The sequence below is a fragment of the Heterodontus francisci genome, chromosome 3, assembly GCF_036365525.1.
Source record: "Heterodontus francisci isolate sHetFra1 chromosome 3, sHetFra1.hap1, whole genome shotgun sequence".
Taxonomy (NCBI): Eukaryota; Metazoa; Chordata; class Chondrichthyes; order Heterodontiformes; family Heterodontidae; genus Heterodontus; species Heterodontus francisci.
Genome location: NC_090373.1, coordinates 196,510,732 through 196,535,536, shown reverse-complemented (window position 1 = coordinate 196,535,536; position 24,805 = coordinate 196,510,732). Strand labels below are relative to the sequence as shown.

The window sequence follows — 24,805 nt, the reverse complement described above, 5'->3', positions numbered from 1 at the left end:
CCAGAGAGAGGAGATTACTGTATTTAGTTAGCATTTAATATTTATAGTAGGAATCTAGCACTAGGGACCATATAGTTAAGTGTATCATAATTTAGTAAGGATTTAATAAGTATTTATTTATTTTATATCAATTAACTAATTAGTGCTAGAAATAACAGTTAGAGGGGTGAAGTGCTTCACCTGTGAGATGTGGGAAGTCCGTGAAGCTTCCAGCGTTCCGGGCGACTACATCTGCAGGAAGTGTACCCAGTTGCAACTCCTCACAGACCGCATGGATCGGTTGGAGCGGCAACTGGATGCACTTAGGAGCATGCAGTGGCAAAAAGTGTCATAGACAGGAGTTTTAGAGAAGTGGTTACACCCAAGGTGCAGGCAGATAGATGGGTGACCGCTAGAAGGGGCAGGCAGTCAGTGCAGGAATCCCCTGTGGCTGTCCCCCTCTCTAACAAGTATACCGTTTTGGATACTGTTGGGGGGGGATGGCCTATCAGGGGAAAACAGCAGCAGCCAGAGCAGGGGCACCACGGCTGGCTCTGTTGTTCAGCAGGGAGGGACAAAGTGCAGAAGAGCAATAGTTATAGGGGACTCTATAGTCAGGGGCACAGATAGGCGCTTCTGTGGACGTGAAAGAGACTCCAGGATGGTATGTTGGCTCCCTGGTGCCAGGGTCAAAGATGTCTCTGAACGGACAGGGGGCATTCTGAAGGGGGAGGGTGAACAGCCAGAGGTTGTGGTACACATCGGTACCAACGACATAGGCAGGAAGAGTGATGAGGTCCTGCAGGGGGAGTTTAGGGAGTTAGGTGGTAAGTTAAAAGACAGGACCTCTAGAGTTGTAATTTCGGGATTACTCCCTGTGCCACGTGCCAGTGAGGCTAGAAATAGGAAGATAGTGCAGCTAAACACGTGGCTGAACAGCTGGTGTAGAAGGGAGGGTTTCAGATATCTGGACCATTGGGATCTCTTCAGGGACAGATGGGACCTGTACAAGAAGGACGGGTTGCATCTAAACTGGAGGGGCACAAATATCCTGGCTGCGAGGTTTGCTAGCGTCACTCGGGAGGGTTTAAACTAGTGTGGCAGGGGAGTGGGAACCAGAGCAGTAGGACAGCAAGTGAAATAAATGAAGGGGAACTAGTAAATAGGGCCAGTAAAACTAAGAGGAAGAGCAGGCAGGGAGATGTTGCGGAGCACAGCGGGACGGGTGCTCCGGTTTCCTCCCACAAGCCAAAAGACTTGCAGGTTGGTAGGTAAATTGGCCATTATAAATTGCCCTTAGTATAGGTAGGTGGTAGGGAAATATAGGGGCAGGTGGGGATGTGGCAGGAATGTGGGATTAGTGTACGATTACTGTGAATGGGTGGTTGATGGTCGGCACAGACTCGGTGGGCGGAAGGGCCTGTTTCAGTGCTGTATCTCTAAACTAAACTAAACTGAAGTGCATTTGTTTCAATGCAAGAAGTATAACAGGTAAGGCAGATGAACTTAGAGCTTGGATTAGTACTTGAAATTATGATGTTGTTGCTATTACAGAGACTTGGTTGAGGGAAGGACAGGATTGGCAGCTAAATGTTCCAGGATTTAGAAGCTTCAGGCGGGATAGAGGGGGATGTAAAAGGGGTGGGGGAGTTGCATTACTTGTTAAGGAGAACATCACAGCTGTACTGCGGGAGAACACCTCGAAGGGGTCGTGCAGCGAGGCAATATGGGTGGAGCTCAGGAATAGGAAGGGTGCAGTCACGATGTTGGGCGTTTACTACAGGCCTCCCAACAGCCAGCGGGAAAGATGTAAAGGTAACAGGGTTGTAGTGGTGGGTGATTTTAACTTCCCCTATATTGACTGGGACTCACTTAGTGCTAGGGGCTTGGATGGGGCAGAATTTGTAAGGAGCATCCAGGAGGGCTTCTTGAAACAATACGTAGATAGTCCAACTAGGGATGGGGCCGTACTGGACCTGGTATTGGGGAATGAGCCCGGCCAGGTGGTCGAAGTTTCAGTCGGGGAGCATTTCGGGAACAGTGACCATAATTCCATAAGTTTTAAGGTATTTGTGGATAAGGATAAGAGTAGTCCTCAGGTCAAGGTGCTAAATTGGGGGAAGGCTAATTATAACAATATTAGGCAGGAACTGAAGCATTTAGATTGGGGACGGCTGTTTGATGGTAAATCAACATCTGACATGTGGGAGTCTTTCAAATGTCAGTTGATTAGCATTCAGGACCAGCACGTTCCTGTGAGGAAGAAGGATAAGTTTGGCAAATTTCGGGAACCTTGGATAACGTGGGATATTGTGAGCCTCGTCAAAAAGAAAAAGGAAGCATTCGTAAGGGCTGGAAGGCTAGGAACAGACGAATCCCTTGTGGAATATAAAGACAGTAGGGAGGAACTTAAGCAAGGAGTCAGGAGGGCTAAAAGGGGTTATGAGAAGTCATTGGCAAACAGGATTAAGGAAAATCCCAAGGCTCTTTATACGTATATAAAGAACAAGAGGGTAACCAGGGAAAGGGTTGGCCCACTCAAGGACAGAGAAGGGAATCTATGTGTGCAGCCAGAGGAAATGGGCAAGGTACTAAATGAGTACTTTGCATCAGTATTCACCAAGGAGATGGACTTGGTGGATGATGAGCCTAGGGAAGGGAGTGTAGATAGTCTCAGTCATCTCATTATCAAAAAGGAGGTGGTGTTGGGTGTCTTGCAAAGCATTAAGGTAGATAAGTCCCCAGGGCCTAATGGGATCTACCCCAGAATACTGAGGGAGGCAAGAGAAGAAATTGCTGGGGCCTTGACAGAAATCTTTGCATCCTCATTGGCTACAGGTAAGGTACCAGAGGACTGGAGAATAGCCAATGTTGTTCCTTTGTTTAAGAATGGTAGCAAGGATAATCCAGGAAATTATAGGCCGGCGAGCCTTACGTCAGTGGTAGGGAAATTATTAGAGAGGATTCTTCGGGACAGCATTTACTCCTATTAGGAAACAAATGGACTTATTAGCGAGAGGCAGCATGGTTTTGTGAAGGGGAGGTCGCGCCTCACTAATTTGATGGAGTTTTTTGAGGAAGTGACAAAGATGATTGATGAAGGAAGGGCAGTGGTTGTTATCTATATGGACTTCAGTAAAGCCTTTGACAAGGTCCCTCATGGCAGACTGGTACAAAAGGTGAAGTCACACGGGATCAGAAGGGAGCTGGCAAGATGGATACGGAACTGGCTCAGTCATAGAAGACAGAGGGTAGCAGTGGAAGGGTGCTTTTCTGAATGGAGGGATGTGACTAGTGGTGTTCCGCAGGGATCAGTGCTGGGACCTTTGCTGTTTGTAGTATATATAAATGATTTGGAGGAAAATGTAGCTGGTCTGATTACTAAGTTTACGGATGACACAAAGGTTGGTGGAGTTGCGGATAATGATGAAGATTGTCAGAGGATACAGCAGGATATAGATTGGTTGGAGACTTGGGCGGAGAAATGGCAGATGGAGTTTAATTTGGACAAATGTGAAGTAATGCATTTTGGAATGTCTAATGCAGGTGGGAAGTATACAGTAAATGGCAGAACCCTTAGGATTATTGACAGGCCGTGAGATCTGGGCGTACAGGTCCACAGGTCACTGAAAGCGGCAACGCAGGTGGATAAGGTAGTCAAGAAGGCATACGGCATGCTTGCCTTCATCGGTCGGGGCATAGAGTATAAAAATAGGAAAGTCATGCTGCAGCTGTACAGAACTTTAGTTAGGCCACACTTAGAATATTGCGTGCAATTCTGGTCGCCACACTACCAGAAGGACGTGGAGGCTTTGGAGAGGGTACAGAAGAGGTTTACAAGGATGTTGCCTGGTCTGGAGGGCATTAGCTATGAGGAGAGGTTGGAAAAACTCGGATTGTTTTCACTGGAACGACGGAGGTGGAGGGGCGACATGATAGAGGTTTACAAAGTTATAAGCAGCATGGACAGAGTGGATAGTCAGAAGCTTTTTCCCAGGGTGGAAGAGTCAGTTACTAGGGGACATAGGTTTAAGGTGAGAGGGGCAAAGTTTAGAGGGGATGTGCCAGGCAAGTTCTTTACACAGAGGGTGGTGAGTGCCTGGAACTTGTTGCCGGGGGAGGTGGTGGAAGCAGGTACCATAGAGACGTTTAAGAGGCATCTTGACAAATACATGAATAGGATGGGAATAGAGGGATACGGACCCTGGAAGTGCAGAAGGTTTTAGTTTAGGCAGGCATCAAGATCGGTGCAGGCTTGGAGGGCCGAATGGCCTGTTCCTGTGCTGTTCTTTGATCTTTGTTCTTTGACTAAGATTCCCCCATCCCTGGAATCATTCAGGCAAATCTCCTCTGCACCCTCACATCCCTCCTCAAGTGACCAGAATTGGACACAATATTCCAATTGGGGCCTAACCAGGGCTTTATAAAGGTTCAGCATAACTTCTCTGCTTTTGTACTCAATGCCTCTATTTATGAATCCCACGATCCCATACGCTTTACTAACCACTCTCTCAATATGTCCTGCCACATTCAAAGATCAATGCACAAGTACCCTCAGGTCCCTCTGTTCCTGCACACTCTGTAGAACTGTGCCATTAAGCATCAATTGCCTCTCCCTTTTCCTTCTGTCAAAATGCATCACCTCACACTTGTCAGTATTAAATTCCATCTGCCACCTCTCTGCCCATTCTGCTAGCCTATGTCCTGTTGCAGGACATTCATACCATCTCACTGTTTGCCAGAACTCCAAATTTGGTGTCATCAGCAAATTCTGAAATTCTATTCTGAATTCCAAGATTCAAGTCAATTACATATAGCAAAAAAAGTAGTGGTCCCAGCACTGACCCTTGGGGAACACCATTGTCTACCATCCTCCGTCTGAAAAGGAACCATTTCCCACAACTCACTGTTTTCTGTCCATAAGCCAATTTTTAATCCAATTGAATACTGACCCTCCTGTTCCATGAGCCTCAAATCTGTTAACCAGCCTTTTATGTGGTACCTTAGCAAATGCTTTCCGAAAATCCATAAATCAACATCCATGGCATTCCCTTCATTAATCTTCTCGTTACTTCATCAAAAAAATTAAATTTTTTAAAATTACTCATTTCATGGGATGTGAGCATCGCTGGCCAGACCAGCATTTATTGTCCATCCCTAGTTGTCTTTGAGAAGGTGGTGGTGAGTTTCCTTCTTGAAACACTGCAGTCTATGTGAGGTAGGTACACCCACAGCGCTATCAGGAAGGGAGTTCCAGGACTTTGACCTGGCAACAGTGAAGGAATGGCGATATAGTTCCAAATCAGGATGGTGTGTGGCTTGGAGAGGAACTTGCAGGTGGTGGTGTTCCCACGCATCTGCTGCCCTTGTCCTTCTAGCTGGTAGAGGTCACGGATTTGGAAGGTGCTGCCTGAGTAGCCTTGGTGCGTTGCTGCAGTGCATCTTGTAGATGGTTCATACTGCTGCCATTGTGCGTTGGTGGTGGAGGGAGTAAATGATTGTGGATGGGATGCCAATCAAGTGGGTTGTTGGTCCTGGATGGTGTCGAGCTTCGAGTGTTGTTGGAGCTGCATCCATCCAAACAAGTGGAGAGTATTCCATCACACTCCTGACTTGTGCCTTGTTGATGGTGGACAGGCTTTGGGGAGTCAGGTGGTGAGTTACTCGCCGCAGGATTCCTAGCCTCTGACCTGCTCTTGTAGCCAGAGTATTTATATGGCTACTCCAGTTCAGTTTCTGGTTAATTATAGCCCTCAGGATGTTGATAGTGGGGGAGTGATCGTAATGCCATGGAATGTCAAGGGGAGATGGATCGATTCTCTCTTGTTGGTCATTGTGTGGCGCAAATGTTACTTGCCACTTATCAGCCCAAACCTGGATATTGTCCTGGTATTATTGCATTTCTACATGGACTGCTTCAGTATCTGAGGAGTCACGAATGGTGCTGAATATTGCTGATGATTGCACAAACATCCCCAGCTTAAAACTGAAGGAAGGTCATTGAAGAAGCAGCTGAAGATGGTTCGGCTTAGGACACTACCCTGAGGAACTCCTGCCGTGATGTCCTGGAGCTGAGATGGTTGACCTCCAACAACCATCTCCCTCTGCGCTAGGTATGACTCCAACCAGCGGAGAGTTTTCACCCTGATTCCCATTGACTTCAATTCTGCTAGTTCTCCTTCATGCCATACTCGGTCAAATGCTGCCTTGAAGTCAAGGGCAGTCACGCTCACCTCACTCCTCGAGTTCAGCTCTTTTGTCCATGTTTGAGCCAAGGCCGTAATGAGGTCAGGAGCTGAGTGGCCCTGGTGGAACACAAACTGAGCGTCACTGAGCAGGTTATTGCTAAGCAAGTGCCGCTTGACAGCACTGTCGACGACACCTTCCATCACTTTACTGATGATTGAGAGTAGACAGATGGGGCGGTAATTGGCCGGGTTTGATTTGTCCTGCTTTTTGTGTACAGGACATACCTGGGCAATTTTCCACATTGCCGGGTAGTTGCCAGTGTCGCAGCTCTACTGGAACAGCTTGGCTAGAGGCACTGCAAGTTCTGGAGCACAGATCTTTGGTATTATTGCCAGAATGTTGTCAGGGCCCATAGCCTTTGCAGTATCCAGTGCCTTCTGTCAGGCAAACCCCCACCTGCCAAGACTGAGGCATGCATTATTTCGCCACATGAATATTAAAACTTAAAATTGCAAGCCTCTGGCGGGAAGGACATTTGTATAACACCAGACAGCATTGAAACAAAGGAACCAGTCCCCGCCCCTATACACAGAAGAGACTTGGCCAAACCAGGTTGGTCACGTGACCACCTGCTGGTCAATAAGGGGAATTTTAAACAGGAAAAACAGAATTTGAACTCAGAACGCCGAGTGCTCCTGGAACTGAAGCAAGAATTACCTCAACTCGCTCTCACCAGCTTCGGAAACCACTGAAGACACGTAAACTCAGAGAAAGAAAAGTCTCCTGCAAGAACAAGGTTTAAGCAGAATACTCCGCCCTAACAAAAAGCAAGACCATATCTTCAATCAAGGACTACATCGAGCTCAAAACACAGTAACACGTTATTGCCTCAAACTGTTCCACTTTATCTTTTCTTCTCTTTTCTGTCCCTATCTGCATGTGTATATCATGTGTGCATGCTAGTGTGGGTGTGTCGTAAAACCATAGGCGAGAACCTTATTATAAACTTCACTTTCTTTAACCTAAGAAAGCCTGTTTGTGCTCATTTCTTTGCCTTATAATTGGAAAGCTGTGAACAAGAATTCACAAAGGGGGAGCTCAAAACACAGTGTTTAAAATTAAACCCTGTCACAATAAGATCAGGTGAAGATAGTAACATACCCCTAGTCACCTGTCTCGCCTGGTTGGAACACTTCAGTCATTTCTTGATATTATGTGGGGTGAATCGAATTGGCTGAAGACTGGCATTTGTGATGCTGGGGACTTTAGGAGGAGGCCAGGATGGATCTTCACTTGGCACTTCTGGCTGAAGATTGTTGCAAATGCTCCCTCCTCACAACGTTTAAGAAGAATTTAGATGAGCACTTGAAATGCCATAGCATATAAGGCTACAGGCCAAGTGCTGGAAAATGGGAATAGAATAGATAGGTGCTTGATGGCTGGCACAGACACGATGGGCCGAAGGGCCTGTTTCTGTGCTGTATAACCCTATGACATTGAGGATGGGGATATTTGTGGAGCCACCTCCTCCTGTTAGTTGTTTAATTGTCCACCACCATTCACAGCTGGATGTGGCAGGACTGCAGAGCTCAGATCTGATCCATTGGTTGGGGGAATCGCTTCACTGTCTATCGCATGCTGCTTATGCTGTTTAGCACGCAAGTAGTCCTGGGATGTAGCTTCACCTGTTTGACACCTCATTTTGAGGTATGCCTGGTGCTGCTCCTGGCATGCTCCGTTGCACTCCTCATTGAACCAGGGTTGATATCCCGGCTTGACGGTAATGATAGAGCGGGGGAATATGCTAGGCCATGAGGTTACAGATTGTGGCTGATTACAATTCTACTGCTGCTGATGGTCCACAGGGCCTCACGGATGCCCAGTTGTACACTGGCAGATCTGTCCGAAATCTATCCCATTTAGCACAGTGATAGTGCCACACAACACGATGGAGGGCACCCTCAATGTGAAGACGGGACATTGTCTCTTCAAGGACTGTGTAGTGGTCACTCCTACCAATACTGTCACTACAGCAGGCAGATTGGTGAGGACGAGGTCACGTATGTTTTTCCCTCTTGTTGGTTCCCTCACCAGCTGCTGCAGTCTAGCAGCTATATCCATTAGCACTCAGCCAGCTCAGTCAGTAGTCAATTAGATCTGTCAAGCATGATCTGCCTTTTACAAATCCGTACTGGCTACCCTTAATTAACTCGAACCTCTCTACGTGTCTGTTGATTCTTTCCACGATTATTGTTTTTTTTTAGATTTAGAGATACAGCACTGAAACAGGCCCTTCGGTCTGTGCCGACCATTAACCACCCATTTATACTAATACTACACTAATCCCATATTCCTACCACATCCTCACCTGTCCCTATATTCCCCTACCACCTACCTATACTAGGGGCAATTTATAATGGCCAATTTACCTATCAACCTGCAAGTCTTTTGGCTGTGGGAGGAAACCGGAGCACCCGGAGGAAACCCAGGCAGACAGAGAGAACTTGCAAACTCCACACAGGCAGTACCCAGAATTGAACCCGGGTCACTGGGGCTGTGAGGCTGCGGTGCTAACCGCTGCGCCACTGTGCAACCTTACCCACCACTGATGTTAAACTAACTGGCCTGTAGTTGCTAGGACTGTCTTTACACCCTTTCCTGAATATGGATATCACCCATACGAAGACAAGGAAAAAGAAACAGAAAAGATAATCCTGTTGGATGCGCAAAGTTGGATGAAGACAATAGCTCAGATAACCCCTTATTTTGCATCCTAAATGTGCTGAGCCAAGCAAACATTTCCCAATGGGCCAGTTGGTTTAACTAACAAGTAGCATTTAAAAGAACAAGAAAACCTCAGGTACTGTCCCTGATCTGCATTAAGTTAGCTAATCTCAGTCACAGCAGTAATAGTTGTGAGCAAGACTGGCAGCAGTATAAAGGAGCAGGCCAAGGGAAAGCACTGCGAGACTGGCGGCATGATAAAGGAGCGGGCTGAAAGGGAGAACAGCGAGACTGGCAGCAGTATAAAAGCAGCAGGCCAAGGAGGAGCTCAGCCAGACTGGCTGCAGTAGAAGGAGTGAGCTGAGGAGGAGCAGAGCCAGACCGGTGGCAGTATAGAGCAGCAAGCCAAGGGGGAGCACAACCAGACCCATGGCAGTATAGAGCAGCGGGCCAAGGGTGAGCAGAGCAAGATCGGTGGCGTGTCGAGGAACAGGGCAAAGGAGAGCACAGCCAGACCGGTAGCAGTATACAGGAGCGGGCCGAGGGGGAGCAAAGCAAGACTGGCAGCAGTATTAAAGCAGCGGCCCTGAGAAAGAACACAGCCTGACAGGCAGCAGTAAAAGAAGCAGACCAAGGGGTAGCATGCCAGACCAGCGGCAGTATAAAGGAGAGGGCAGAAGAAGAAGCAGAGAGAGACCGGCGGCAGTATAGAGGAGTGAGCCGAGGGGGAGCACAGTCAGATCGGTGGCAGTACAGAGGAGTGAGCCGAGGGGGAGCACAGTCAGATCGGTGGCAGTACAGAGGAGTGAGCCGAGGGGGAGCACAGTCAGATCGGTGGCAGTACAGAGGAGTGAGCCGAGGGGCAGCACAGTCAGATCGGTGGCAGTACAGAGGAGTGAGCCGAGGGGCAGCACAGTCAGATCGGTGGCAGTACAGAGGAGTGAGCCGAGGGGGAGCACAGTCAGACCGGTGGCAGTACAGAGGAGCGAGCCGAGGGGCAGCACAGCCAGATCGGTGGCAGTACAGAGGAGTGAGCCGAGGGGGAGCACAGTCAGACTGGTGGCAGTACAGAGGAGCGAGCCGAGGGGGAGCACAGTCAGACCGGTGGCAGTACAGAGGAGTGAGCCGAGGGGCAGCACAGCCAGATCGGTGGCAGTACAGAGGAGTGAGCCGAGGGGGAGCACAGTCAGACTGGTGGCAGTACAGAGGAGTGAGCCGAGGGGCAGCACAGTCAGATCGGTGGCAGTACAGAGGAGTGAGCCGAGGGGGAGCACAGTCAGACCGGTGGCAGTACAGAGGAGCGAGCTGAGGGGCAGCACAGCCAGATCGGTGGCAGTACAGAGGAGTGAGCCGAGGGGGAGCACAGTCAGATCGGTGGCAGTACAGAGGAGTGAGCCGAGGGGGAGCACAGTCAGATCGGTGGCAGTACAGAGGAGTGAGCCGAGGGGCAGCACAGCCAGACCGGTGGCAGTACAGAGGAGTGAGCCGAGGGGCAGCACAGCCAGATCGGTGGCAGTACAGAGGAGTGAGCCGAGGGGGAGCACAGTCAGATCGGTGGCAGTATAGAGGAGTGAGCCGAGGGGGAGCACAGCCAGATCGGTGGCAGTATAGAGGAGTGAGCCGAGGGGCAGCACAGCCAGATCGGTGGCAGTATAGAGTGAGCCGAGGGGGAGCACAGCCAGATCGGTGGCAGTATAGAGGAGTGGGCCGAGGGGGAGCACAGTCAGATCGGTGCCAGTACAGAGGAGTGAGCCGAGGGGGAGCACAGCCAGATCGGTGGCAGTATAGAGGAGCGGGTCGAGGGGGAGCACAGTCAGACTGGAGGCAGTATAGAGGAGTGAGCCGAGGGTGAGCAGAGCCAGTCCGGTGGCAGTACAGAGGAGTGAGCCGAGGGGGAGCACAGCCAGATCGGTGGCAGTATAGAGGAGTGAGCCGAGGGGGAGCACAGCCAGATCGGTGGCAGTATTGAGGAGTGAGCCGAGGGGGAGCACAGCCAGATCGGTGGCAATATAGAGCATCGTACCGAGGGGGAGCACAGACAGACTGGAGACAGTATAGAGGAGTGAGCCGAGGGTGAGCAGAGCCAGTCCGGTGGTAGTATAGAGGAGTGAGCCGAGGGTGAGCAGAGCCAGATCCGTGGCAGTATAGAAGAGCGAGCTGAGGGGGAGCAGAGCCAGATCGGTGGCAGTATAGAGGAGCAGGTCGAGGGGGAGCACAGTCAGACTGGAGGCAGTATAGAGGAGTGAGCCGAGGGTGAGCAGAGCCAGTCCAGTGGCAGTATAGAGGAGTGAGCCGAGGATGAGCAGAGCCAGTCCGGTGGCAGTATGGAGGAGTGAGCCGAGGGGGAGCAGAGCCAGTCCGGTGGCAGTATAGAGGAGTGAGCCGAGGGTGAGCAGAGCCAGTCCGGTGGCAATATAGAGGAGTGAGCCGAGGGGGAGCAGAGCCAATCCGGTGGCAGTATAGAGGAGTGAGCCGAGGGGGAGCAGAGCCAGTCCGGTGGCAGTATAGAGGAGTGAGCCAAGGGTGAGCAGAGCCAGGCGCGGTGGCAGTATAGAGGAGTGAGCCGATGGGGAGCAGAGCCAGGCGCGGTGGCAGTATAGAGGAGTGAGCCGAGGGGGAGTAGAGCCAGTCCGGTGGCATATAGAGGAGTGAGCCGAGGGTGAGCAGAGCCAGTCCAGTGGCAGTATAGAGGAGTGAGCCGAAGGGGAGCAGAGCCAGTCCAGTGGCAGTATAGAGGAGTGAGCTGATGGGGAGCAGAGCCAGACGCGGTGGCAGTATAGAGGAGTGAGCCGATGGGGAGCAGAGCCAGTCCGGTGGCAGTATAGAGGAGTGAGCCGATGGGGAGCAGAGCCAGACGCGGTGTCAGTATAGAGGAGTGAGCCGATGGGGAGCAGAGCCAGGCGCGGTGGCAGTATAGAGGAGTGAGCCGATGGGGAGCAGAGCCAGGCGCGGTGGCAGTATAGAGGAGTGAGCCGAGGGTGAGCAGAGCCAATCCGGTGGCAGTATAGAGGAGTGAGCCGATGGGGAGCAGAGCCAGTCTGGTGGCAGTATAGAGGAGTGAGCCGAAGGGGAGCAGAGCCAGTCTGGTGGCAGTATAGAGGAGTGAGCCAAGGGGGAGCAGAGCCAGATCGGTGGCAGTATAGAGGAGTGAGCCGAGGGGGAGCAGAGCCAATCCGGTGGCAGTATAGAGGAGTGAGCCGATGGGGAGCAGAGCCAGTCTGGTGGCAGTATAGAGGAGTGAGCCGAAGGGGAGCAGAGCCAGTCTGGTGGCAGTATAGAGGAGTGAGCCGATGGGGAGCAGAGCCAGTCCGGTGGCAGTATAGAGGAGTGAGCCGAGGGGGAGCAGAGCCAGACGCGGTGGCAGTATAGAGGAGTGAGCCGATGGGGAGCAGAGCCAGGCGCGGTGGCAGTATAGAGGAGTGAGCCGATGGGGAGCAGAGCCAGTCCAGTGGCAGTATAGAGGAGTGAGCCGAGGGTGAGCAGAGCCAGTCTGGTGGCAGTATAGAGGAGTGAGCCGATGGGGAGCAGAGCCAGTCTGGTGGCAGTATAGAGGAGTGAGCCGAGGGGGAGCAGTGCCAGTCCGGCGGCAGTATAGAGGAGTGAGCCGAAGGGGAGCAGAGCCAGTCCGGTGGCATTATAGAGGAGTGAGCCGAGGGGGAGCAGAGCCAGACGCGGTGGCAGTACAGAGGAGTGAGCCGATGGGGAGCAGAGCCAGGCGCGGTGGCAGTATAGAGCAGTGAGCCGATGGGGAGCAGAGCCAGTCCGGTGGCATATAGAGGAGTGAGCCGATGGGGAGCAGAGCCAGTCTGGTGGCAGTATAGAGGAGTGAGCCGAGGGGGAGACGCCAACCGACCGCATTCTAAAGTAAATCAAAGTCTGTTGTCACAGGGGAGAAGCTAAGTTATTGATTGGTGAGTATTTTTCTCTTTTTCTCTCTGTAAACTAAGTAATTGTTTCAAATTAGTATGAGAAATTAAAAATATTCAAATCGGCGTAATACAACAATAAGTGTTGTATTAAGAGTATAAACACAGAGGAGGTCTAAAGGTATTAATTAAAATAGATTATTTAGTACCCTGTTTAAACTGCTTGTAAAAAAAAAACACTCTTACCTTTTATTAAAGATCATAGATGGGAAGCTGTGACCTGTGCTTGCAATTGCAGCGCCATATGGGAACTTCAGGACACTTCAAATCGTCTTAGGTGACTACATGTGTTGGAACTGTCTCCAGCTGCTTCAGCACAAACTCAGGATTTGAGCTTGAGGGGCAGCTCATGTCACACGGAGCAGGAGAGTTTTTTGGATCGCATGATCCAGGGAGCAGTCACTCCACATACAGTCAGAGTTCAGGATACTAGATGGGTGGCCATCCAGAGGAGAGAAAAAAAGAGGCAGCAAGTGCAGGCGTCTGAGAATGTGCCACTCTCAAGCCGCTGTTCAGTTTTGGAGCCTGCTGGGAGTGACGACGCCAGACCATGGCACCAATGGGCAAGGAACTGTACAGGAGGGAACAGCAAAGTGCAGAAATGCAGCTGTTATCAGTGATTCCATAGTCAGGGAGACAAACAGGCATTTCTGTAACCATTATCATCACTCCTGCATGGTGTGTTGCCTCCCTGGTGCCAGGGTAAAGGACATCACTGAGAAGGCACAAGATATTCTACAGGTGGGAGTGAGCCAGAAGTTGTGGTACACGTTGGTACCAATGACATAGTAAGGGCAGGTATTGAGGTCCTACAGTCAGATTTTCAGGAGCTAGGGAGGAAGTTAAAGAGTAGGACCTCAAAGGTAGTCATCTCTGGATTACTCCCAGTGCCATGCACTAGCGAGTGTAGAACTAGGAAGAGGACGAGGATCAATGCATTGTTTAAAGCATGGTACAGGAGGGAGGGTTTCAGATTCTTGGGGCATCGAGGTCAGCTTTGGGGCAGAAGGCACCTATTCAAAATGGACGGGTTGCACCTCAGCAGGACTGGGACCAACGTCCTCACAGGGAGATTCACTAGTGTGGTTGGGGAAGGTTTAAACTAAATTGGCAGGGGGATTGGCACCGGCATAAAGAAGTAGAAAAGAGGAATAAGGTGCATAATGTGAAAGTGTTAGACAGTACTAGAGGAGTAGTCCGAATTAGATGGAAACAGACTGAGAAGGACGACGAGGCATGCAAAGACAGGATTACAATGCATGCATGTAAATGCACAAAGTGTGATGAATAAGGTTGGTGAGCTACAAGCCCAAATAGCCATGTGGGAAAATGATGTAGTGGCAATAACGGAAATATAGCTTTAAAATTGTGAGGACTGCGCACTTAATATACAAGGATATAAAGTGTTCAGAAAAGAGAGAGAAGGAAAAAAGGGAGTGACAGTACTGATGGGGAAGACATAGTAGTGTTAGAAAGGGAGGATTGCCTCAAGGGAGGCAAGGACAGAATCCATTTTGTTCGAGTTGAAGAGCAAAAAGGTATGATCATGCATATTCTATAGGCCTCCATATAGTGAGATGTGGGGCAAATCTGCAGGGAAATCACAGACATGTGCAAGAACTTTAGAGTGGTGATGCTGGGGGACTTCAATTACTTGAAGATCAATGGGGATTACATCAGCATAAAGGGTAAGCAGGGGGAGGAATTTCTTTGATCAGTATGTTCACAGCCCAACTAGAAAGGAGGCATTGCTGGATCTGGTGCTGGGGAATGAGGTGGGCCAAGTGGACCAAGAGTCTGTCGGGGCGCACTTGGGTAAGAGCGATCATCGTACCACAAGGTTTAGACTAGTAATGGAGAAAAGCAAGAAACTGTGCATGATATGAACCACCTGCAACAGGACATAGATAGGCTAGAAGAATGGGCATACAGGTGACAGATAGAATTTAATACAGACAAATGTGAGGTGATGCATTTTGGCAGAAGGAATAGGGAGAGGCAATATATATTTAATGGCACATTTCTAAAGAGTGTGCAGGAACAGAGGAACCTGGGGTACATGTGTATTGATCTTTGAAGGTGGCAGGACATAGAGAGAGTCGTTAACAAAACAAATGGCATCTTGGGCTTCACAGAGGCATACAGTAGAAAAGCAGGGAAGTTATGCTGAACCTTTATAAAGCTCTGGTTAGGCCCCAGCTGGAGTATTGTGTTCAGTTCTTGTCACACTTCAGGAAGGATGTGAGGGTCCTTCAGAGGGTGCAGAGGAGATTTACCAGAATGGTTCCAGGGATGGGGGGATTTTAGTTACAAGGTTAGGTTGGAAAAGCTGGGGTTGTTCTGACTGGTGCAAAGGCGATTGAAGGGAGATTTGATAGAGGTGTACATGATTATGACAGGCCTAGATAAGTTAGACAAGGAAAAACTGTTCCAATTAACTAATGGTATAAGGATTAGGGGACACGCTGAAGGTTCTGGGCAAGAGATGCAGGGGGAATATGAGGAAGAACTTTTTTTACGCAGTGGTGTTAATGACGAGGAACTTGCTGCCCACAAGCGTAGTGGAAGTAGAGACAATGAATCAAAAGGAAATAAACTTGCAGGGCTAGGGGGAAATCGAGCAGGGGAGTGGGACTGACTTGATTCCTCCACGGACAGCCAGCATGGACTCAATGGGCCAAGTAGCCTCCTTCTATGCTATATATTACTCTGTGCTAGGTTGCTGCAGCAGACTCAGTGCTCCAGAAAGGGGGAAATCGGACAGGTTTTGCGCACTCAGTCAAGACCCGCGTGAATAACGGTCACCTGGACAAGATAGAATTGCAGCAATTGCGTCCATGGACGATGAGGCCAAGCAATGAGTCAACATTTCCAGGAAGCAAAGGGAAAAAATATGCAACTAAAAAATAATCTACGTAATGTGTTTCCTTTCCCTCCAGTTTCCACAATTTTTAATCACGAGCCCTATTAAGAGTCCCATCTTTCTTTTGCCAGTCAAAGGAAAAGATGCTGCAGAGAATCGCTCAAGAGAACATTTTCAGGAATACTTCAAGACTGTTTCCTGCAAAAGAAGTTGCACACCCATTTCCTGTTTTGAGGAAAATACTTTACAGGCCAGCCAACACAGACTTTAAATATGTGCTATGAAGAAAGGCACTAGCCACAACAAAAAACTGCTACACTTTTGACATGAACACTTTGAACCCAATTTACCCAAGAGCATGGCAATTTTTTTTGTAAAGGCATAGTTCCCTTTCTCGCTGAAATGGAAATCCTAGGAACGGATAAAATACAATATTTTATGACTATCAAGTTTTCTTTCACAGGTGGGAGGTGCGGTGCAGTGGGGTGGGAAGTTAAATTCACAAATCATCTATGGTAACTTTTCTGATCCTGACGACTTATCTCTTATGGCTTTCTTGCTCAAGATCTCCACGGATGACATGTCCACACACTGTTGTAGTACCACGTTTTAAAACTCTAATGCACTGTGCTGCAAATGGTAGGGTAGCAGTTTATGCCCACAGTTACCAAACAACAAGTTCAATAAACAGTGCAAAGAAAAATGGGGATTAGGGACTCGATACTGTACCGAACACCTATTCCTGCTGGGGGACTTTAATGCCAGGGTTGGGGCCGACCATGACTCATGGCCCTCCTGCCTTGGGCGCTATGGCGTTGGAAGGATGAATGAGAACGGGCAGAGACTGCTCGAGTTGTGTACCTATCATAACCTCTGCATCACCAACTCGTTCTTTCACACTAAACCCTGTCACCAGGTTTCATGGAGGCACCCAAGATCACGTCGTTGGCACCAGCTAGACCTCATTGTCACAAGGCGAGCCGCCTTAAACAGTGTTCAAATCACACGCAGCTTCCACAGTGCGGACTGCGACACCGACCACTCCCTGGTGTGCAGCAAGGTTAGACTCAGACCAAAGAAGTTGCATCATTCCAAGCAGAAGGGCCACCTGCGCATCAACACGAGCAGAATTTCTCACCCACAGCTGTTACAAAAATTTCTAAATTCACTTGTAACAGCCCTTCAAAACACTCCCACAGGGGATGCTGAGACCAAGTGGGCCCACATCAGAGACGCCATCTATGAGTCAGCTTTGACCACCTACGGCAAAAGTGCGAAGAGAAATGCAGACTGGTTTCAATCTCATAATGAAGAGCTGGAACCTGTCATAGCCGCTAAGCGCATTGCACTTTTGAACTACAAGAAAGCCCCCAGCGATTTAACATCCGCAGCACTTAAAGCAGCCAGAAGTACTGCACAAAGAACGGCTAGGCGTTGCGCAAACGACTACTGGCAACACCTATGCAGTCATATTCAGCTGGCCTCAGACACCGGAAACATCAGAGGAATGTATGATGGCATGAAGAGAGCTCTTGGGCCAACCATCAAGAAGATCACCCCCCTCAAATCTAAATCGGGGGACATAATCACTGACCAACGCAAACAGATGGACCGCTGGGTTGAGCACTACCTAGAACTGTACTCCAGGGAGAATGCTGTCACTGAGACTGCCCTCAATGCAGCCCAGCCTCTACCAGTCATGGATGAGCTGGACATACAGCCAACCAAATCGGAACTCAGTGATGCCATTGATTCCCTAGCCAACGGAAAAGCCCCTGGGAAGGACAGCATTACCCCTGAAATAATCAAGAGTGCCAAGCCTGCTATACTCTCAGCACTACATGAACTGCTATGCCTGTGCTGGGACGAGGGAGCAGTACCCCAGGACATGCGCGATGCCAACATCATCACCCTCTATAAAAACAAAGGTGACCGCGGTGACTGCAACAACTACCGTGGAATCTCCCTGCTCAGCATAGTGGGGAAAGTCTTTGCTCGAGTCGCTCTGAACAGGCTCCAGAAGCTGGCCGAGCGCGTCTACCCTGAGGCACAGTGTGGCTTTCGTGCAGAGAGATCGACTATTGACATGCTGTTCTCCCTTCGTCAGATACAGGAGAAATGCCGTGAACAACAGATGCCCCTCTACATTGCTTTCATTGATCTCACCAAAGCCTTTGACCTCGTCAGCAGACGTGGTCTCTTCAGACTACTAGAAAAGATCGGATGTCCACCAAAGCTACTAAGTATCATCACCTCATTCCATGACAATATGAAAGGCACAATTCAACATGGTGGCTCCTCATCAGAGCCCTTTCCTATCCTGAGTGGTGTGAAACAGGGCTGTGTTCTCGCACCCACACTTTTTGGGATTTTCTTCTCCCTGCTGCTTTCACATGCGTTCAAATCCTCTGAAGAAGGAATTTTCCTCCACACAAGATCAGGGGGCAGGTTGTTCAACCTTGCCCGTCTAAGAGCGAAGTCCAAAGTACGGAAAGTCCTCATCAGAGAACTCATCTTTGCTGACGATGCTGCTTTAACATCTCACACTGAAGAATGCCTGCAGAGTCTCATCGACAGGTTTGCGTCTGCCTGCAATGAATTTGGCCTAACCATCAGCCTCAAGAAAACGAACATCATGGGGCAGGATGTCAGAAATGCTCCATCCATCAATATTGGCGACCACGCTCTGGAAGTGGTTCAAGAGTTCACCTACCTAGGCTCAACTATCACCAGTAACCTGTCTCTAGATGCAGAAATCAACAAGCGCATGGGTAAGGCTTCCACTGCTATGTCCAGACTGGCCAAGAGAGTGTGGGAAAATGGCGCACTGACACGGAACACAAAAGTCCGAGTGTATCAGGCCTGTGTCCTCAGTACCTTGCTCTACGGCAGCGAGGCCTGGACAACGTATGCCAGCCAAGAGCGACGTCTCAATTCATTCCATCTTCGCTGCCTTCGGAGAATAATTGGCATCAGGTGGCAGGACTATATCTCCAACACAGAAGTCCTTGAAGCGGCCAACACCCCCAGCTTATACACACTACTGAGTCAGCGGCGCTTGAGATGGCTTGGCCATGTGAGCCGCATGGAAGATGGCAGGATCCCCAAAGACACATTGTACAGCGAGCTCGCCACTGGTATCAGACCCACCGGCCGTCCATGTCTCCGTTATAAAGACGTCTGCAAACGCGACATGAAATCGTGTGACATTGATCACAAGTCGTGGGAGTCAGTTGCCAGCATTCGCCAGAGCTGGCGGGCAGCCATAAAGACAGGGCTAAATTGTGGCGAGTCGAAGAGACTTAGTAGTTGGCAGGAAAAAAGACAGAGGCGCAAGGGGAGAGCCAACTGTGCAACAGCCCCAACAAACAAATTTCTCTGCAGCACCTGTGGAAGAGCCTGTCACTCCAGAATTGGCCTTTATAGCCACTCCAGGCGCTGCTTCACAAACCACTGACCACCTCCAGGCGCGTATCCATTGTCTCTCGAGATAAGGAGGCCCAAAAGGAAAGGACTGTACCACAGGGAACTGAAGAAAAGTGAGGCCAAGTAACCCCAGGCTGCCCCAATCAGAAGGCAGGTCAACTCGAGGGGATAAAGAGAAATGTATCATCCTGATAGCATGCATCTAATACAGGTAAGTGTCTTTTTGCCAATGACCTGATGCAAGGTGAATAAAAACACACCTGACATAGAATATATATGAAAGTATGTAATTTTTCCACATTTTGTCAAACTCCAATAATGAAACATAATCAGCTAAAGCTTTTAATTTTAAAGCATTTAGAAAATGCAAACTTTAATGCAAACAAATATATCCAAATGTTCTCGTTCAAAACAGAACAAGCATCAACATATCCTGCTGTCTCCACCCATAACAAAAGAGGGTGTGGATGCAGAATGAACTGAACAAGGCACTCTAAAACCCAATTTTCAGTATTTTTCTTTAAAGTTCTCACTTAATTTTAGATTGCAAGAAATGAATTAAAAAAGTTTGGTCAACACTAGCTCAAACGGTTAATGTAACAGGATTAATAGTAACTCACATTTGGTACTCGTCGATAGCTTCCACTAACTGTCCCCAGGAATCGAAGTCTGTACCCTTTTTGAAACTTGCATGCCATTTCTGTATTGTTTTATTAATATCTGTCATTTTTTAAAGTGTTTTTAAAAAATATTTATTATCGTTCCAAATGATATCAACTTAACATTTGGACTCGGCTTGCAAACTATTCCTCGCATAACATTCTGACTCAAGTCACAGCCTCCAACCAGTACCAAACCCAGCTACTGACCAAGCCCATCTAGGCTCTGTGTGGAGCCCAAGCCAAAGGAGGAGGAGGAAAAAGGACCTAAACCTAACCTGATAGTGGATAGTGATATAATCTGATCGTGGATAATCCCGCCTCTTTCCCCGCCTTCCTCGCTTTGTTCGCTTCTGATTGGGTTCACAGCCCGCCCGGTTGGTGTGTCCTCAATCTGATTGGCTCAATTGGCGATCACTCATTCTTTCCCCGCCACCAACTGTCGCCGTTCTGAACTATACATTTAAAGCTCGGTTGAGCTGGCGCGTGACGCGTCGTTTGAGGTGAGGTAACCGTAAACAACTGAAGCTCAGCCTGGGAGGTCGCGTGCCCGCGCTCGGTGGGCCCTCAAACCAATAAGAATGCCGAATTCTGAAATGACGTCTTCCGTATTTGAAAGAGGGCGTGGGACAAAGTCTGGTACTGACACATTGTGATTACGCATTTCTTTTTCTTTTTGGAAAATGAAGAAAACGTTGAGCGGCGCCGGAGGATTCATTAAAAAAACAAAATAGCTTAAAGTAGTAAAAGCTCACCGGACATTTGGCCGTTGACCGATGGGATGTGACGTTCGAGTGGCGTCATCGTGTTTGTGACTTCCGGATGTGTCGGGCGGACGGGGAACGGCACTTCTGGCTGGTTCATTAAAGTGGCTTCTTGTTTTCTTTATTAAACGAGTCGGTAAACGACAATGACGCACTGGTTTCATCGAAACCCGCTAAAGGCAACGGCCCCAGTCTCTTTCAATCTCTACGGAGTTGCCACTAACATCGCCGCGGGGAAGATCTGCAAGTAAGGGTTAAAAAAATCAAGCTTAGGCCCTTTAAATCTACAATACTTTTCTATTGACTTCCCCAAAAAGTATGCCCTGCCTTTCGTTGACGTACCTCACCACCCCCCTCCCCCCCTCTTTTCCTGAGGAGACAAACTAGGTCTAATTCAGTTAAAAAACACTCAATAAACGAAAAAAAAATCAGAACTTCTTTCGTTAATTAATTCCTTGTTTACTGACTAATTTGACACCAGGCCCACAATAATTTTCGAACATTGAATCCAGTATTTACCGAAGTACTGATTCCTGTGATTCAGATTTTAAAAAATCATTTTATTGCATGAATTTAGAAACGAGAATATTGGTAAAGAAAGGGCTACTGCTGGTTGAAATGGACTGAATCTCGGCCGCAGCTCTCTGTCAAGCTATATTTGTAATTCTTACAGGTTAATATTGAGGGAGTCACAAATATTCCAATTTTAGAAAGTTCAATTTCTTTAAAAATCACCGATATCATCGTTTTTATTTTCAAATGTAAACACAAATGGGAAAAATTACATTATTGATTTTTTTATTGCTTTGAATTTGTTTACCTCAAGAATGTAAAATAATTCTGGAATAGGGAAAGGCATTTAGGGCAAGAAGCCTTTTGGTGCTTGTGGCACTTGGTGGTTTTGTTTTTTTTGGGGGGAGGGCTCCCAACTAGAATCGCTCTAATAGGCCTACTTTTGCATTATTAACTGATTTGTTCAAAGAAAGTATAAGATGCAAATAATTTCATCCAAATCAAATGGCAATTAAATGTTTGATGCCCAGAATATAGGTGCAATTGTGTGCTGATTACATTACTAGGTGGTAATATGGTGGTTATGTTAATCAACTGGTAATCCAGAGAACATGAGTTCAAGCTGTACCATGGCAGCTTGAGAATTTGGATTCAGTTGAAAAAAAATCTGGAAATTAATCAACTGTTGGATTATTGTGAAAACCTGTTCATTAATGATGTTTAAGAAAAGAAATGAGCCCATATTCATTCTGACTTCTATGTGACTCCAGTCCCACACCAATGTGGTTGACTCTTAAATGCTCTTTGTCCTTTGGTTTTATCAAAAAGGCTCGCCACCACCTTCTCAAGGGGAACTAGAGATGGTCATTAAATGCAAGCCTTGCCAGTAATGCTCACATCTCAAGAATGGTCAAGCTATCTCTGGATAGTATTCTAGCTAATGTTATGATCCTGTAGTTTTTTTCTGGGATAGATTTAGTGTGCCTTAAGGCTGGAAAAGCAGCAGTACTGCTTTAAGGCAACAAGCTCCAGAAACGGAGTCAAAGAATGCATTCTCGTTGCCCCGGGGTGTAGCCACTCAGGGACTGTGATTCAAAGAGTGCATTCTGGTTGCTATAGGATACAAGCATTCAGGACCAAAGACACAAGATACATTGTTGCCGATTGACGTTTGAAAATAATCTACTAGCTTTTGAGACAGAATTAACAGAGACATGGACAGACAGCTGGACCAGCATATAATAAAGGAAAAGAGAGCTCTGTCTTGGTTTATTTATACCCTATTTATTATACTCTCAGAATTCTGATGTCAAGCCAGGTTAATTTCTTCAAAGAAAATAACCAAATTCCTTGAACTACTGAACTGTAATTTTTTTAATTCATCGCTTGAAAAGAAGAGCATCAATTCAATTGCTGAACCTTTTTTTCCCCCCATTGGATGGCTGTGAGCACTTCAAGCAATCTTGGATTGTTCCATATTGGAAGATTTCACGTCGGCAGGGGCATAAATATGCAAGGGCTCTAATTTTTTTCCATTTTAAATGTTTATATCTTAGCAGTGTTTAAGAATTTAGTTTTTCTAATTAAACAGTTAATTTGTTGATATAAAGACACCTGGTTTTGTTAGCCTCATTCAATGATTAATAGATGGTACAATTTGGCTGGGCCTTTAATTTGGAAAGTTTAAAAATTATATATTAGGCAGTTTGCGGAGGGATGGGACTGAATCAACAGTGTTCCTCCCACCACAATCAGAATCATATATTTTGATTGGAGGTTGTCTCGTCCGGGATTGAATCATATTAATTGGGGGCTCGTTCGAGGTTGAATCATACTTAATTCAGCGGCTCGCGTCTGGGATCAGAATCAGCCTAATTTGGAGGGCTCGCATTTGGAATCGTATTAACTACTCGTCTCTGGGATAACATATTTAAATTGGGGTCCTGCGTTTGGCATCATATTAATTGCTCTTGAGTCTGGGATCATAACAATTGGAAACTCTATTGTTAGGATCTAAATCGAATGCCAATTACAAAGAAATAAAAGAACCAGGTCTCTTGTGTAATAAGATGCAGTCTATACCATTGTAATGGCAGTAGTGATTGTAGCAGAGTTTTTGGGAAAGCAGAATGTTTCCCTGAGTGACTTGATAACTTTAAGAACAAATTAAAAGAATTGGCAGTGAAATTGGGGTTAGAATTGAAATCAAGTACCAAAAAAGCAGCGATAATTGACGTAATAGCCCAACATCTGGAATTAGAGGAAGAAAGGGAATACGAGAGACAAGAAGGTCATACATCAGAGGGTAATGCAGTGGAATTGGCTGGGATTCAGTTAGAAATGAAAAAACTGGAGCTTCAACAGGAAAAAGAAAAGGCAATAGCAATAAGAAAACTTGAATTGGAGGAAAAGGAAGAAAGAGCATTTCGGAGAGAAAGTGAAAGAGAGGGAATTTAAGTTAAAAGAGATGGAACTAAGACAAAAGGGTAGTCTTGTATCTAGGGAAAATTCGACTCGGGAAGAATCTGAATTTAGATCAGGACCCAGCAAAAAGTTGTTTAAATTTATACAGGCTGTTCCTAAGTTCGAGGAACGGGACGTAGAGGCATTTTTCATATCTTTTGAAAAAATAGCCAAAAAGAGATGAAATGGCTGAAAGAAAGCTGGACATTGCTCATGCAGGGCAGGCTGGTAGGCAGAGCTCATGGAGCTTATGCCATGCTTCCTGAAGAGGCTTCTGCAGATTATGAGATGGCAAAAAAGGCTATTCTCACTGCGTATGTACTAGTCCCTGAAGCTTACCATCAGAAGTTTAGGAACTTACGGAGATTGGCTGGCAGACATATTTAGAATTTGAGAGGGTGAAGCAAATGAATTTTGACCATTGGATACAGGCATTAAAGATAGAAACACATGAGAACCTTTGAGAATTGATTCTCTTAGAAGAGTTTAAAAACTCAATTTCTTCAGTAGTGACAACTCACATAGATAACCTGAAAGTTTTGAAAGCTAGGCAAGCAGCAGAGATTGCTGATGATTTTGAATTTGTGAATAAGCCAACTATTTTGTCCGTCACCCCCATAAACCCGAGAAGGAGAGAAAGTGGGAGAGTGAAAGGAAGGCAGTTAGCCGGGGACAAGAAGGAACAGCTGGGAATGCCTCGGGATCACCACCTCAGGTCAGAAGGTGAGGGTAGAAGTGAGGTTCGCAAGCCAAAGTGTTGTTATTGCAGCAAAACAGGTCATCTTCGTTCAGAGTGTTGGAAATTGCGAGGTAAAACCATAGGACTTGTTGGGGTACGCAAAATTAGTGCAGAGGCAAAGTCTCTGAATGAGAGTATAGCAGACCAGGCTATAGTTTTAACAACAGCAGTGAATGTGAAACCAGATACTAAAACTAAGAGGAGTGTAGAGGTTAAGAATAAAATACCTGAGAGATATAATGAATTTTTGTCAAAGGGGAGAGTAACTCCGTATCCTGTAAGTGAGGCAGGAAAACCTATCATTATACTGAGGGACACAGGTGCAACCCAAACACTCTTGCTGAGGAAAGATATAAGGTTTCCACCAGAGAGCGCCTTGAACGCTAAAGTTTTAGTTAATGGAATTGGCAGGGAGTATATACCTGTACCTTTGTATAAAGTATGTCTAGAGAGTGACTTAATATCTGGGATAGTAACTAGGTGTTGTCCAGTAAAGGGAATTGATCTGTTCCTAGGAAATGATTTGGCAGGATCAAAAGTATCAGTTTCTCTTATCTTCT

At 47.4% G+C, this 24,805-nt stretch overlaps 2 protein-coding genes across 4 annotated transcripts in view; one reads left to right on the top strand and one right to left on the bottom strand.

Moving 5' to 3' along the window:
* The window catches only part of aida (axin interactor, dorsalization associated), a 142,542-nt gene extending 122,541 nt beyond the window's left edge, over positions 1-20,001 (bottom strand). For both annotated transcript variants that reach the window (XM_068028114.1, XM_068028106.1), the window contains exon 1: positions 19,728-20,001. In XM_068028114.1, coding sequence (XP_067884215.1) covers positions 19,728-19,834 — 107 coding nt within the window. In that variant the 5' untranslated portion in view covers positions 19,835-20,001. The remainder of the gene's footprint in view (positions 1-19,727) is intronic.
* Positions 20,002-20,247: 246 nt separating this feature from the next.
* The window catches only part of brox (BRO1 domain and CAAX motif containing), an 88,833-nt gene continuing 84,275 nt past the window's right edge, over positions 20,248-24,805 (top strand). Inside the window, exon 1 of one of the 2 annotated variants that reach the window (XM_068028095.1) lies at positions 20,248-20,405. Coding sequence is in view for 1 of the 2 variants with exons in the window: in XM_068028079.1 (XP_067884180.1) it covers positions 20,677-20,777 (101 nt within the window). In the remaining variant the exon portion in view is untranslated. The other variant, XM_068028079.1, reaches the window with a different exon arrangement.